At 39.0% G+C, this 12,772-nt stretch overlaps 1 protein-coding gene across 10 annotated transcripts in view; it reads right to left on the reverse strand.

Annotated features, from left to right (window-relative positions):
• The window catches only part of LOC132915224 (neurexin 1), a 622,298-nt gene that overhangs the window by 576,515 nt on the left and 33,011 nt on the right, over positions 1 to 12,772 (reverse strand). For all 10 annotated transcript variants that reach the window (XM_060974986.1, XM_060974985.1, XM_060974982.1 and 7 more), the window contains exon 2: positions 5,129 to 5,176. In XM_060974986.1, coding sequence (XP_060830969.1) covers positions 5,129 to 5,176 — 48 coding nt within the window. The remainder of the gene's footprint in view (positions 1 to 5,128; positions 5,177 to 12,772) is intronic.

Below are 12,772 nucleotides of genomic sequence, written 5' to 3' on the forward strand. Positions count from 1 at the left end.
CAGAAATGGAAAGTTAGTTGTTGAAAACTATGGAGTTAGATCAATATAATCGATTTTAACTCTTCTAGAAAAATCGTGCTACCTGATTTATTCTCTTTTTATTTGCGGCCTTTAACACTTTGTCTGTCACGTTGGTCAAATATGACCGGCTATGGTGACGCCATGGTGGTCATTGGTGACTGAAGCTCTTGGACAATTGTAAAATTTGAATGAAAATTGACAGTTAGAAAATTGAAACAAAAAGTACCCCATTGAACGATTAAACATTTTTATTAGAACAAATGTTGCATCTAACTGTGCACTGTGTTAAAACACTGTGGCGTCCTGAGCGAAACACGTGACTTCGGCGTGGCAGTCAAAGTGTTAAATTGTGTGAAGCAAAATAGCAGTTGGCGAGTACGAATAGGGTGGAATTAAAGATGAGAACAATTGGTGCTCTGTCAATTCGTCAAACAGATAGAAATAACATGGATCGCACTAGAGAAACGTAGAAAGCTCGTCTGGCGTATGGAGGATTCAATTTTCTCAGGATTCGGAAATTTAGATAGAAGGAAGGAGTACTTGGAATAATTCCACGCAGCAAGTGGCAGCAGTTCGGTGTCAGCTAGAAAATAGACGAGAGGACGTGTAATATTATTGTTCCGAGGCAAGGCACAACGGCGTGGTAGGCGACGAAGCGACGTATCGTTATTCCGGACTAGCGTACGATGCATCTGACGCAATGCAGTTGTACCTATGCACTGTATGCACATACATAGGTAGGTGGGGCGCATTGTTTTCAGATTTTCCCCTGCCGCGCCATTTTCGTCTTTACTTCGTCTTATACATTGCTACTTGTACTTTACTACACGATTTTTCTCTCTGCTCCCGATATTCCTACCATTTCGCTCTATAACATACTTTTTACAGCTGCCTAGTTATACATCGATTTCCTGTATTTTTCTATTTTACAAATTTGTTTCACGCTCGCCTTTTAGTGCGTTTTGGAATAAGTGGAAGTCACTGGTGAAAGCTTTCACGTAGATTGTCTGGTTTCGTTCATGGTATCTTATCAGAGAGGAAAGTCAATTATGTGAACGACATGGGTGTCGCAGATACCTTTGATTTTCCACGATTAGGGTTAACACTTTGACTGCACGTTGGTCAACCCGGCCACGGTTTCTCCTGTGACGCCATGGTAGGTCATTGGTGACTGGAGAGCTTCAACTTCTTACAATTATAAAAATTGTATGGAAATTAACAGTTAGGGTATTTTGAATATAACCGGTACAAAGAAGATACTTTAAAATAAAAAGTGCCCCATTGAGCAATTAAACATTTTCATTAGAACAACAATAAACAAAAATGGGAACAAATGTTGCATCTAACGGTGCACTGTGTTAGAACACTTTAAACATAAATGTTCATCGATACAATCTGGACCATAGGTGGTCACTTTTTGGTTCGATTCCTAGCAATTTTTGATCCTAATTGTTTAACATTTTTTTTATAACACTTTCTGTCAAATTTTTGTGCCAGCTACGCTTGCCATTCTTTCTTCTGTATTTCGTGTGGCAATGTTTATCGAATAAGTATATTTGACGGTTTTGGTGAATGGCATTGTGTAAGGTGCATTGCGAGTGCCATTCTAAAATCTGGTACCTTGATTTTTGTTTTTGTTACTCAATTATAGAGTATCATCGCGTTTGAAATTGATGTATTTAACAATAATTCTAAAGTTAATTTTGTATGCCACTTGAGGGTTCTTCTATGCGCTGTAGAATATGCTATCATTTGATCTGATAAATCTACAGCACATTTTCCTCTCTCGTACTCTACCACTACCTTTGGTTTATCACAAACATAATTTTTTCCTGGACCTCTGCCATCTCAGCCGAATGTTTCGTCGAAATCGTAAAAATAATCATAATGCTGTTTACTAATATCTTTCACACGTTTCAACGATATATTCTGCACGTTTTGCTTACGACGAAATGACGAATGCGAATGGTTTGTTGAAATAAACGAAACCTCGTTACAATATGTCGCTATCAACTGTTACCAATACGCCACGGTGGTCACCCGTGACCACCAATAAGATAAAAGGTCCATCGGGGAAGAATGTTGTCTTGCATCATCGATTTATTGTTATTTTGCCACTATACGCTTTGAATAATAAAAATACTCCCGTGGCGTCCTGAGTGAAACGTGTGATTTCTGCGTGGCAGTCAAAGTGTTAATACGTGTGGTAATTAAATTGTGATATTAGTTTCCAATTTTGTAAGCAAAAGATATCCAACGATTGTGGAATTGCAGATTAAGTTGCAGTAAATGTTAAAAACATATATTGTTTCAACTTTTATAAATTATTTAAAATAAATATTAAAACATATTTATTAGAATATTTTCTGGAACAAACGGTCCATTTAGGAAGAATGTCGTCTTACATCGTCAATTTATTATTATTTTCCCATTATACATTTTGAATGATAAAAATACTCCCGTGGCGTCCAGAGCGAAACGTGTGATTTCTGCGTGGCAGTCAAAGTGTTAATACGTGTGGTAATTAAATTGTGATATTAGTTTCCAATTTTGTAAGCAAAAGATATCCAACGATTATGGAATTACAGATTAAGTTGCAGTAAATGTTAAAAACATATATTGTTTCAACTTTTGTAAATTATTGAAAGTAAATGTTAAAACATATTTATTAGAATATTACTACTTTCATATGAATATTTTGTGGAACAAACGGTCCATTGGGGAAGTATGTTGTCTTACACCATCGATTTATTGTTCTTTTGCCATTGTATCTTTCTTTGTGGCAGTCAAAGTGTTAATTTGATTAATTATTTTTGTCCAGCAAATCTGTAACCTGCTTCATTTCAGAGAACATGTTACTATAACGCGACAGAATTGGAATTGTAGTTTAATATCTAGTGGCGTTGTTTCCGGTGCTAATAATCCTCTATGAAGCAAATTTTCTGTGCATTTAATTACCATGTATCGTTACCTATTAACTAATTCCATTGTATTTACTATTTGTGTCACTATGATAATTTCCAATCGAACCATTCCAGTGCTGCTATTCGTATTATTAGGGAAATGTTCTCTCTCGTTGAACCAGAATTTACCAGTAATTTCGTTAATGAATTAACGAAGGAAGCTGCTAACGTTACATCGATTGACTGACATTGTCGTTACATCGTTAAAAAACTCTAATATCGTCAGATCTCATCTCGTTTAATTAAAATCATTAGTAACAGATAAAGTTACAAATATCAAACTCTAAATGTAATAGGATACGACAAGCGACGATAACCCTAATCAGACCTGGACACAGCAAACTATCACATGCTCATGTTGTCCTTAACAATAACCTACCCCATGTAATATACCAATAACTATCAATGAAACGACGCTGGAATGTAAGAAGTAGAACGAAGCGAGAAGAAAATGAAACAACTACAACCTCGACGCCATAGCGAGGTATTAGGTTGTCGGAAAAGTTTCTTTCGTTTCATAAGGTGATAATAGATGAACAACAATTTCTGTTGTACTTTATTTTATTAAATTAGATATGATCCATTTCGTTCTATTTCTATTATTATGTTCGTTCAACGAAACTGGAGAAGGACTAAAGGAACTGAAAATAATAATGGAGAAGAGAAGGGCAATACAAGACTGGGGAGAACAACAATAAGGAAGCACAGCAAGGAGGCAAAAGCCCAAAAGTTGCCATAGTTTTAGAGATAAATTATACAACAGAGTACAATATAATAGAGTGGATAAAAGAGGAGGTAGATACATAAGAGTTTAGATAGATACAGACAAGGAAAAGAGTTTAGAGTTTAATTAGATAGATACAAGGGAGGAGGCAATATGGTGATAACGCCATAAGACTGAGAAAATGTAAAAAGCGTGATAGATGTGCAGGATGTAAAACCAAAAACTCGTCCAAAGCAGAAAGGCATGGACAAAGTAAAAATAAATAAAACATAATAAGAATATTACGTTCGTTCGATAAATTAATATAAAACAAAAAAAAGAGACTTCCCGGACAGCCTAATACGTCGGTAGCTTGCTGCAATATTATTGGAATTCTCGACGATTTATGAGCGGAATGTTCTGGTCCTAGTGATCGTAAACCCTTAGTTAATTCAGCCAATAGTCGCCGATAACGCTCGATATTGCCTTGACTGTAAATAAATAAGAAAAAACAAAAAAGCAAAGTAGCGAACGCGCGTTCCACTTAATCAGAGAATTATCAGAGATTAAGATTTTCATCAGACTAACGATAACATCACGTAAGATGGCGCATGATATTTCGGGTAACGCTGCAACGTCCAATTGCCGTGTAACACAGGCGTAGGGTAATTTGCATGCTGTATAACACGTTGCAGCGTCACGGGTAAGCTATCATTTGCCGGTGTTCCGCAAATCTTGCTCATTTTCGGCCGCATAATCACTCATTGAACAATCCTATGGGCAAGCCGGGCCAAGTTCAGTAATAGGCCCGTAAGACGAACACACAGGACGATACTGTTCGCATTGGCCACGTTGTGTGCGCCCCGTGTTACATTCAATCCCGTACGCTCGGAATTGCTATTCGCAAACAACGCGTGGTTTCTGCATACATGCATCGAATGTGCGGTTAATTACGATCGCGTGGCCCTGTGTGTCCGTGCATCTACGTGTTCGTTTATATGTTAGTTTACGTATGTACGTGTGTCTGTGCCGGCGAACGAACTCACTCGAGTTCGTCTGAGCTTCGTGAGCTAACGTCGCCGCGTTATCGACACTGTATTAATTGGATTCCAGTAATTTGATTACATAAGAAAGACGTCTGAATACCCACAAATTCATGTTGCGAAGCTTCTTTCTTCGGCCTGGCGCGAATCGCCAGGCAAACGGAACCCATCGTGCTCGTTCGTCCAAGTACGATCTTTGAAATCTGATCCCCACACGAGCTTCCACGTACACACGCGAACGTTTTCCACTTTTTTACATTGGATTCGCAACTAAGTGCTTGCGGATTTCGTCATTGGGTGGTGTTGACAGAACCCGCAATCATTTAGTTGCCGATATATTACGAACGATGTGAAATAAGACGACAGATCGCGTTCAGAAAGCTCGTCGTTGCACTTACCCTTGGCGATTTGCGCTTGATACTCTCGACGCACGGAAATCCACCACACTGAAACACCAAAGACAGACGTACGTTAATACCTGAAGATGAATCGAATATAGGTTCTTTTTATCGAACCTTAGAATTAGTTATTTTGTAAATTATGTTGGGCTAATACAACTGTATTTAGAGACGTATGCAAAGCATTAAGGAATTCTCCATACTTCCAGCAATTTTTTGGAAAATATACAAGGAAATTGTGATTAAGAAAACCGTGTTCGTTCGTTAGTTCGTAATTTGAAGAATTTTGCGAGAGATATACGTCTCATTATCAGCTTCGTTATCCTGATTACTCGGCATTAATTAAGGAGAGAATTGTGTACGTATTATACATGTATAGGACTATTTACATTAAAAAATACAATTATAATATAACATACAAAAATACAAAAATATAAATACAGAGGCATTGTTTAAAAATTTCTAGAAACAAGGAAAACATTGTTCCCTTAGGTCTGCTCTTGGCTATATATCTCATATTCTTTGTGTTTTCACATAAGTATTCTTGGGCTTGGATATTTTCCACAAATTAGAAACAATAGCATTAAACATAGATATAAAGTTCTTACGTTCACCAAAGAATGGAATATAATTCTATGAACATTTTATCTTTAATGGATGTTACATAAAACCTTGTTATAACAATACGTTTCCTCTCACCTATCTGTTTACATCGGCCTAACGAGCTAATGATCTAAAGATCTGCATAGAATCACACAGACGAAATATTCCAAGCATGGCAACTTTCCTTGCAGTAGAATTCTAAGATGGATTTCCTTGCGCTAGTCCACGGAATTTCTCGTGTCAATGCCACCGTCGTATTTTGTATCACGCTATAGCTGTTACCCTACAAAGATATACGATCTCATGAAAAAAGATTATCCCACGATCTTCCACGCTTCGCATCTTGAGTTAGAAAGAGGGATATCTTCAAAGAGCTTACAATGCGATTTTGCCGAATCCTTTTTCACCCCCAACAGTTTTCCTTCCTTCGTCTTATCGTCCTGTAGCTGTCTGATATGTCGCGCCTAGTGCGCGCGATAAGATAAGCCGTGCACTTCCAAGCAGAATTGTTTGATCGACGAAATAAACTATTACGAGACCCTAACTTGTTTCGATATTTCGCTAATTTATCGTTTCTCTCTTTAAGATTAAAAATTCTTTTCTTGCGACGCGTTATCGCTTTCATCTTTGATAATTCTCTTAACAACTATAGATGTTCCTGTTGTTAGCCTTGTATCATTCCTGCTGTTACAGAGACGTGTCAGTTATTAATTTTCCAATCTATGGGCGAGATTATGGACTGGATTAAAAGATAGAAATTTTGTTCCTCGAAATTAGGATTCTCATGAGTCAGGAAGATCGTCGATTTTCAGCTGTTGCGAGTAGGCAGATCTTCAAACACGCACAAACTCTCTGGAAGCAGGATCCGCAGATGGCGATCGATGGCACGTAAACGGCAGTCCTTACTCCTCCAGAATTTTCGATCATGCTACTTCTGAATTTGTAGGGAGAGACTTGATGGTTTCAGAAAGAAACAGTCACGTTCGTTCATTTACTCGGCCATTTAACGCTGCAATTAAGAGGAAGCTGACAGGAAGACTGGTTTTTCAAAAATACGTAATAATAAAAAATTTGTATATTTATTGATTTATTATTTTCTAACTTTCTATTTTCTTTTTGCCATTGTTAATGATCCTTCAACGGCTGGCACACTTATAAAATTGTAAAACCAGGCATTTGTATTGGTGTGCCAGTGTTAATGCGACGAAGTCGACAGAAGTCTGGGATTTGGACCTTTTGACATTTGCCCGGCGACTGACTGAAACCGATCATCAAAGGTTCCATGTCGGCGAATGTTTAAATTATCGGCCGCCACGAACCCTGACACTGGACCCCGAGAGAGGTTTCCACGTTTTATCGCCTGCACCTTGGACGATCGACTCACGAGCGCTCGTATAATCGGAAGATTCTTTTTATAACGCGGCCATTACAAAAGTATCTGGCTTATACATATAATACCGCAAGCTATGAGCTACAGAGATCGAAGTACGCCACAAAGACGAAGGCTACAATAGCTGGCTATAAAGCAGGCCAAGTGTTAAGCTTATCAAAAATTGTATACACCGTATCCTTTTACGGTGTACGTATACGATCGCATTCGCTTTTTCAAAAGCAGATTCAAAGCTGGGCCAGCGGAGCGTTACATCGATGATGTAACGGTGAAAGGACCAAGGTAACAGGCTTCTGAGGATGTAATCCGCCCACAGCCAATTTCATGGTTGCCGTGAAAGGATTATTTAAAATAACAGCGTCCTACCGCGCAGTTTATCAGAAACTTTCATCCTCGTACGACCGATTTCATTCCGTCGTAAAAAATGTTCAATTCCAATTTTCCCTCTTTGAGCGGACGGATTTCGGCCAATCCGCTTACAGCATCCGCCAGCCCTTTTTGTTTTCGAAATTCAACCGTCGCGGCAATCGAGAAACCCCCGTAGACGAAGGATGTGCTTGGACGAATTCCATCGCCGAGTCAAACGCCGGATTAAGGCCAACCGGATAAATAGTCTGCGTAGAAACTCAGGGGAATCGATATGAACCGGGCCGTGTACATCAACGCTATGTTTCATCTTCTGAGCGATGTTAATCGCATCTCAACTTCTCCAATTTCATCCTGGCAAAATATCGCCGCGTATGTAAGCATTGTCCCAAGTTCCACGTTACACACGTAGGTACGTTGAATTGCTGCTCGTTCGAGACAATTTTATCCGGATGATTATCGCACGCGGCAATGGCTGTTCTTGTTCACTTGCTTTTTCCTTGATGGCCTCCCCTTTCGATGAAATAGCCGCCATTTGTTTGCCAATTTGTAACCTTGTTCTTGTTACTAGGTTGTTCCAAAAGTATGTCTCACCATCTGCACGCAGCTGCTTTATCCAATGCAATGTTTGAACAAGTGTGAGACCTAATCTGTCAAACGTTGTGGTGGTCTTCATCATCGGTCATTGTCTATTATTTCCTTATAAAACGAGAGGTTCTTTTGAGGTTTGCTGATACGTATTTGTGGACAATTCGTGCTGAATAGATGGCTGAAATTTTCAGACGAATCGCCTTCTAATTTATATACAGCCACGTAGATTTCTTAAGAACAAATGGGATATCTCACGAGTCTCAAGTTACATCGCGCGCGAGTTTGGATACAAGTGGGTTCGTGAGACGAACAAAAAACGCTGGTAGATATGTTTTGGATGCTTGTCAACATGTTTTATTTTCGTTCTGCACGAAACAAGGTTTACTTAGAAATATAGAAAAACTGAGAAAGAGTCAAGGACGATAATATTATTACTTGGTCGAATTCTGAGAATATTCATGGCACATTTAAAAGGAGATTTTTACCATAAAGCTGAATGTATGAATCCTTTGTTTTTGTCTTAAGATCTGATAATCTTTATCCATCATCGCATAAGTTTCAAAGCAGGTAATAATTGAAGGCAAAAGTTTTAACAAGTTGCTAGCAATTTCTGGGTTCAATCTCGTTTTTCGTAAGGAGTACAGGAGTACATCGAACGCAGTAGTGGGAAATCCTTTGTTTAACGATTTTCTTTACGCAAATATTTTCTGTGGGACGATTTTCACGATTGCCTGAATAATTAAATTCGATGTTTAACAAGCAATACGTAGGTCTCCGTTAAGGAGGTTTAACAATACATTTAGTAACCTGGACCAATCATTTTTCCATTTTATTTTCTTCCTTCTCTCTCGTCCCTTCCCTTTTCTTTTTCGTTTCCGTGTTTTTCTCATTTCTGCTTCCTCTTCCCCTTTCCTTCCACCGTTTTATTTCCCCTCCTTTCTTCTTTTGTCCCTCTCTCTCATTTTTCTTCTTCCGTCTCGTTCTCTCTTCCCCTTTGTCTCTATTCCTTCCTCTCATTACAAATTCATCTCTTCCTTTGAGACACTTTAACTTTCCTGCGTTTAAAAAGTTTCGCAATTTTGAGGAGGGAAACGAACCACTGTAAAATCGAAACGGCAAAGTTTCCACGTTAACAGCAACTTCTTTATATTTATCTGAATAATAGAAAATTAAAGAAGAAAGTGGGACATGTTCAAGTGGTAACAGCACCGCTATTCAATCCAATGAAAATATTATTTTATTCTCCGTGTAAAACAAAAACAGCACGCCGTTTTAAATATCAAAAATATATATACCATGGTTCGTATCCAAATTCGTGAACAATGTAACTTCTCGTATTGGGTTGTCCGAAAAGTTTCTTTCGTTTCATAATAAATAGATGAACAAAAATTTCAGTTTTATATTATTTTATTAATTTATTATTACTATTATTATTCCTGAATAATAAAGGACTATTATTTCCCTATAAAACGAAAGAAACTTTTCGGACAACCCAATGCTTGTTTCATCGCATGATGTCCACTGTCGTTGGGACAATTACACAGCCGAATTATAAATTAAACAGCGTCCTATCGTCCAGCGCGGATGATTTATGAATACGCGACACAATGTGCTGGTTTCAAGCGTCGTAGCTTCTGAGAAGAGAATCGACGATGTAAAAGAGGATTTCCAGGACGGACGTGGTAATCCCGACCACACGCAATTCGATATTTACGACTGATCTTTATTATCCTGAAAAAGAGAACGTGCCATGTGCTAAGCGTGATTTCTAAAAGGACATATCGTCGAGCGATTCGATAACTGTGCCAAATTCTAGCTATTTCAGGAGCAAAGTACTCGTCGACTTTTCATAGCAATCGTATTTCGTAAAATTTGGTTTGCTCTGGTCGAACACAGGTTTAGTGTCTCGCAGGATAATAAAACTTGTAATGCTAGTAGCAATATCGTGCAACTTAGCTGCATTACGACGCTATGTAAAGCACAGGAATTTATTACTAGCCGTTATTACCAGCATCGTTAGCAGGAAACAGAAAATTTAGTGGAATTCAATTGACCTGTGATTAAAACTTTCGCCGATAAATTTAGCGCGGTTCTGGCTTTTCCAATTTCACCAATGTTTCTATTTTCCGGCTCTCGGAGGCTAAAGTTACTCGACCAGCCGTAAAAAGTAAAATTGTAATTATCGCTTCAGATTGAACCGTTAATTCCTCGATACATTAAAAACACTAAACGTTAAAGTCGCATAAAGATATCGGCAGTTTCACCTTAGTCGACGATCGCGCGAGTAATTCATTTTATTTGCTACTCGCCCGTAGGAAAGTTAGCATAACCGAACAAGTATTCGAGGTACAAAACACGTGTTTTAATGGGACGGCCAGTTGATTCAGCAGATGAAGAGGGACAGACCTTCTGTTCTCGTATTAAAGCTGCTGAGAAACGCGTTCAATTAAATAAGAGATGACGGATCTTGTCGCCTGGTCGCTGCATTTACAAGCAATTTAGAACCGTTGTCTCGAGTATAACTTGACTGATACGGAAACGCTTGAACGTTGTTGACTTGAAATGTGGAGGATTTGCGAAACGTGACCCGTAGTTCGATGAGAAGATCACCGACCCTAGTCACTGGAAGCTAGAAACAGCGGAACTAAATTTTAATTAAGATCAAGCCCGGTCTGTAGGCTTCTTAATACCAACGCTTCTAATTGTCCCAACCTTTCTGTTTCAACCAACAAAACTTACTTCGCAAAGTCGTCATCCTCGTCTTCCAGCTCGCGCCACGTAGCAGCATGTCGCAGCTATTTGTTGTTTGGCATCTAAGTGACTGCGCATTTTGTCATTAGCTGGTATTGGCAGAATCCGCAGTCACTTAGTTGCCAAGGAAGTTGATCGCTTCCCGCAACGAGTTTCCTCAGCGGATGTTGAAAAGACGTTGCATTGGAGGTTGCTGCGAGTCGGCTACTTATAAATCGGCGCGTATACGTGTTTAAGTGCTTCCCATAGCACGAGAAGGTGGAGATGCACGGCACTTGGAGCGAATCGCGTATTTCGAATGGCAGGAAATTCGTGGCTCACGAACAGGCTTTGATACTTGCGGTTCATGGGCCGGTGGACGTCGAAGCTGGAAATTGCGACGTTTCGAAAGGTCCCGCAGTCCTCCGCATTTCGATTATTAAGTTTACGTTTCGGCAGAGTGGCGAACGTGCAATTTTGCACCGCAGCTTCCTCAGGAACAGTCTTCACAAACATCTCCGCGGCAAAATAGCATCAAAAATAGCCTACAGCTTTTTAACGGATTACAGTGGCTCGCGAAAGTATGCGAACGCTCATCGTGGCATATCTGTGGTACACGGTGAGACACGTTGTTGGTTAAATTAACAACGAGACCAGTTGACCAGTTACGGAGATTGTAAAATGTAGAATACAAAGTTAATCGGTCGACTGATGATCTCGATGACTCTGACTATGTCTAGAGAACATGGTCATCTATTGAACTTGGTTCAACTTGTCGTCGGTTGTCGGTTGCTACATGTAGCAGCGCAATTGCTTTGTCCAGAGTTTGTTTATTCATTCTGTGCGTCGTACAGTGTTAATGTTCTGTGGCAAAACAACTACATGAGGCATCTTCGAATCGAAACGTCCTAAGACGCATAATATCTTGATGTCTTGATTATTCGTATTACCGACACGGTCTTTGGGAATGGAGAGCATGGACAAGTGGAAGAAATGCGTTGAGAACGTCAGGAAGATTTCGTCTGAGTTCCTCGTCCGTTTAATTCGTCGACTATGAACCCTTCGCGATAGAACAGTTTTTCGTTGCAGGAAATTAGCAACTCTTTTGGCAGAACAGGCTTCTCTGGTAAAAGGTCGATGAGATTTTTCAACAATTAGCCTAAACGGTATTAATAGGTAATTTGAATGAATTATTGTTGGCTTTAAGAAACATACAAGAAACCACGGTTTTTTCATTTTGTATAACACAATTTTGCGTGTTTGTGTGGTGTGTCAAACATTGAAAAATTCTGTTACGATCACTTGATCAACTTTGAAATAAATGCACGTTGTGTGCGATAAGTGTGAAAGACGATCCCACTGAATAAAATAAACAACTTTAGTCACCTTGAAGAAATGTATATTTGTATCAAATATCTCAAATTTTAATGTTTGTTTTAAGATTCGTTCGAAACTGCGATAACCGAAGCTTTTTGCGAGTTTTCGGTTACCACGCGAGCCATTGTGCATGAGTCATTCTCTGATTTACGATTACGCTGCAGTTTATGGAACGTGGTTGTATTAGAAAAAAGCGCAGGAAATGAGCAACGAGGGTTTGTAAAACCCTAGGAGAGTGAGCTGTTTCCCAAGGATGCACATATTCTTGTGGAAACATGAATATCTTGAAGCTTGCGCGCTGTTCGAGAAAATTTATGGTTCACGTGGCCGCTTAATATTTATGATTTGTTGTCGACGATGAGCTAGTCGGTGGTGGAGAAAATTGTTTCGATTGAGAAGCACACGTACCGTGAAAATCTGGAAAATATCTCCTTTGGTAATCGTATCTTGGCGCAGAAATTAATTTCCTGTTTAACTACCAAACATATTCCATAAGAATAACGATGAATATATAAACACTGAGAATATGTAAATATATTAACATAAATTATAAACATAAGCAGTGACAGCTGCATGTACTTGATGGA

This window comes from Bombus pascuorum, chromosome 16 (assembly GCF_905332965.1).
Source record: "Bombus pascuorum chromosome 16, iyBomPasc1.1, whole genome shotgun sequence".
Taxonomy (NCBI): domain Eukaryota; kingdom Metazoa; phylum Arthropoda; class Insecta; order Hymenoptera; family Apidae; genus Bombus; species Bombus pascuorum.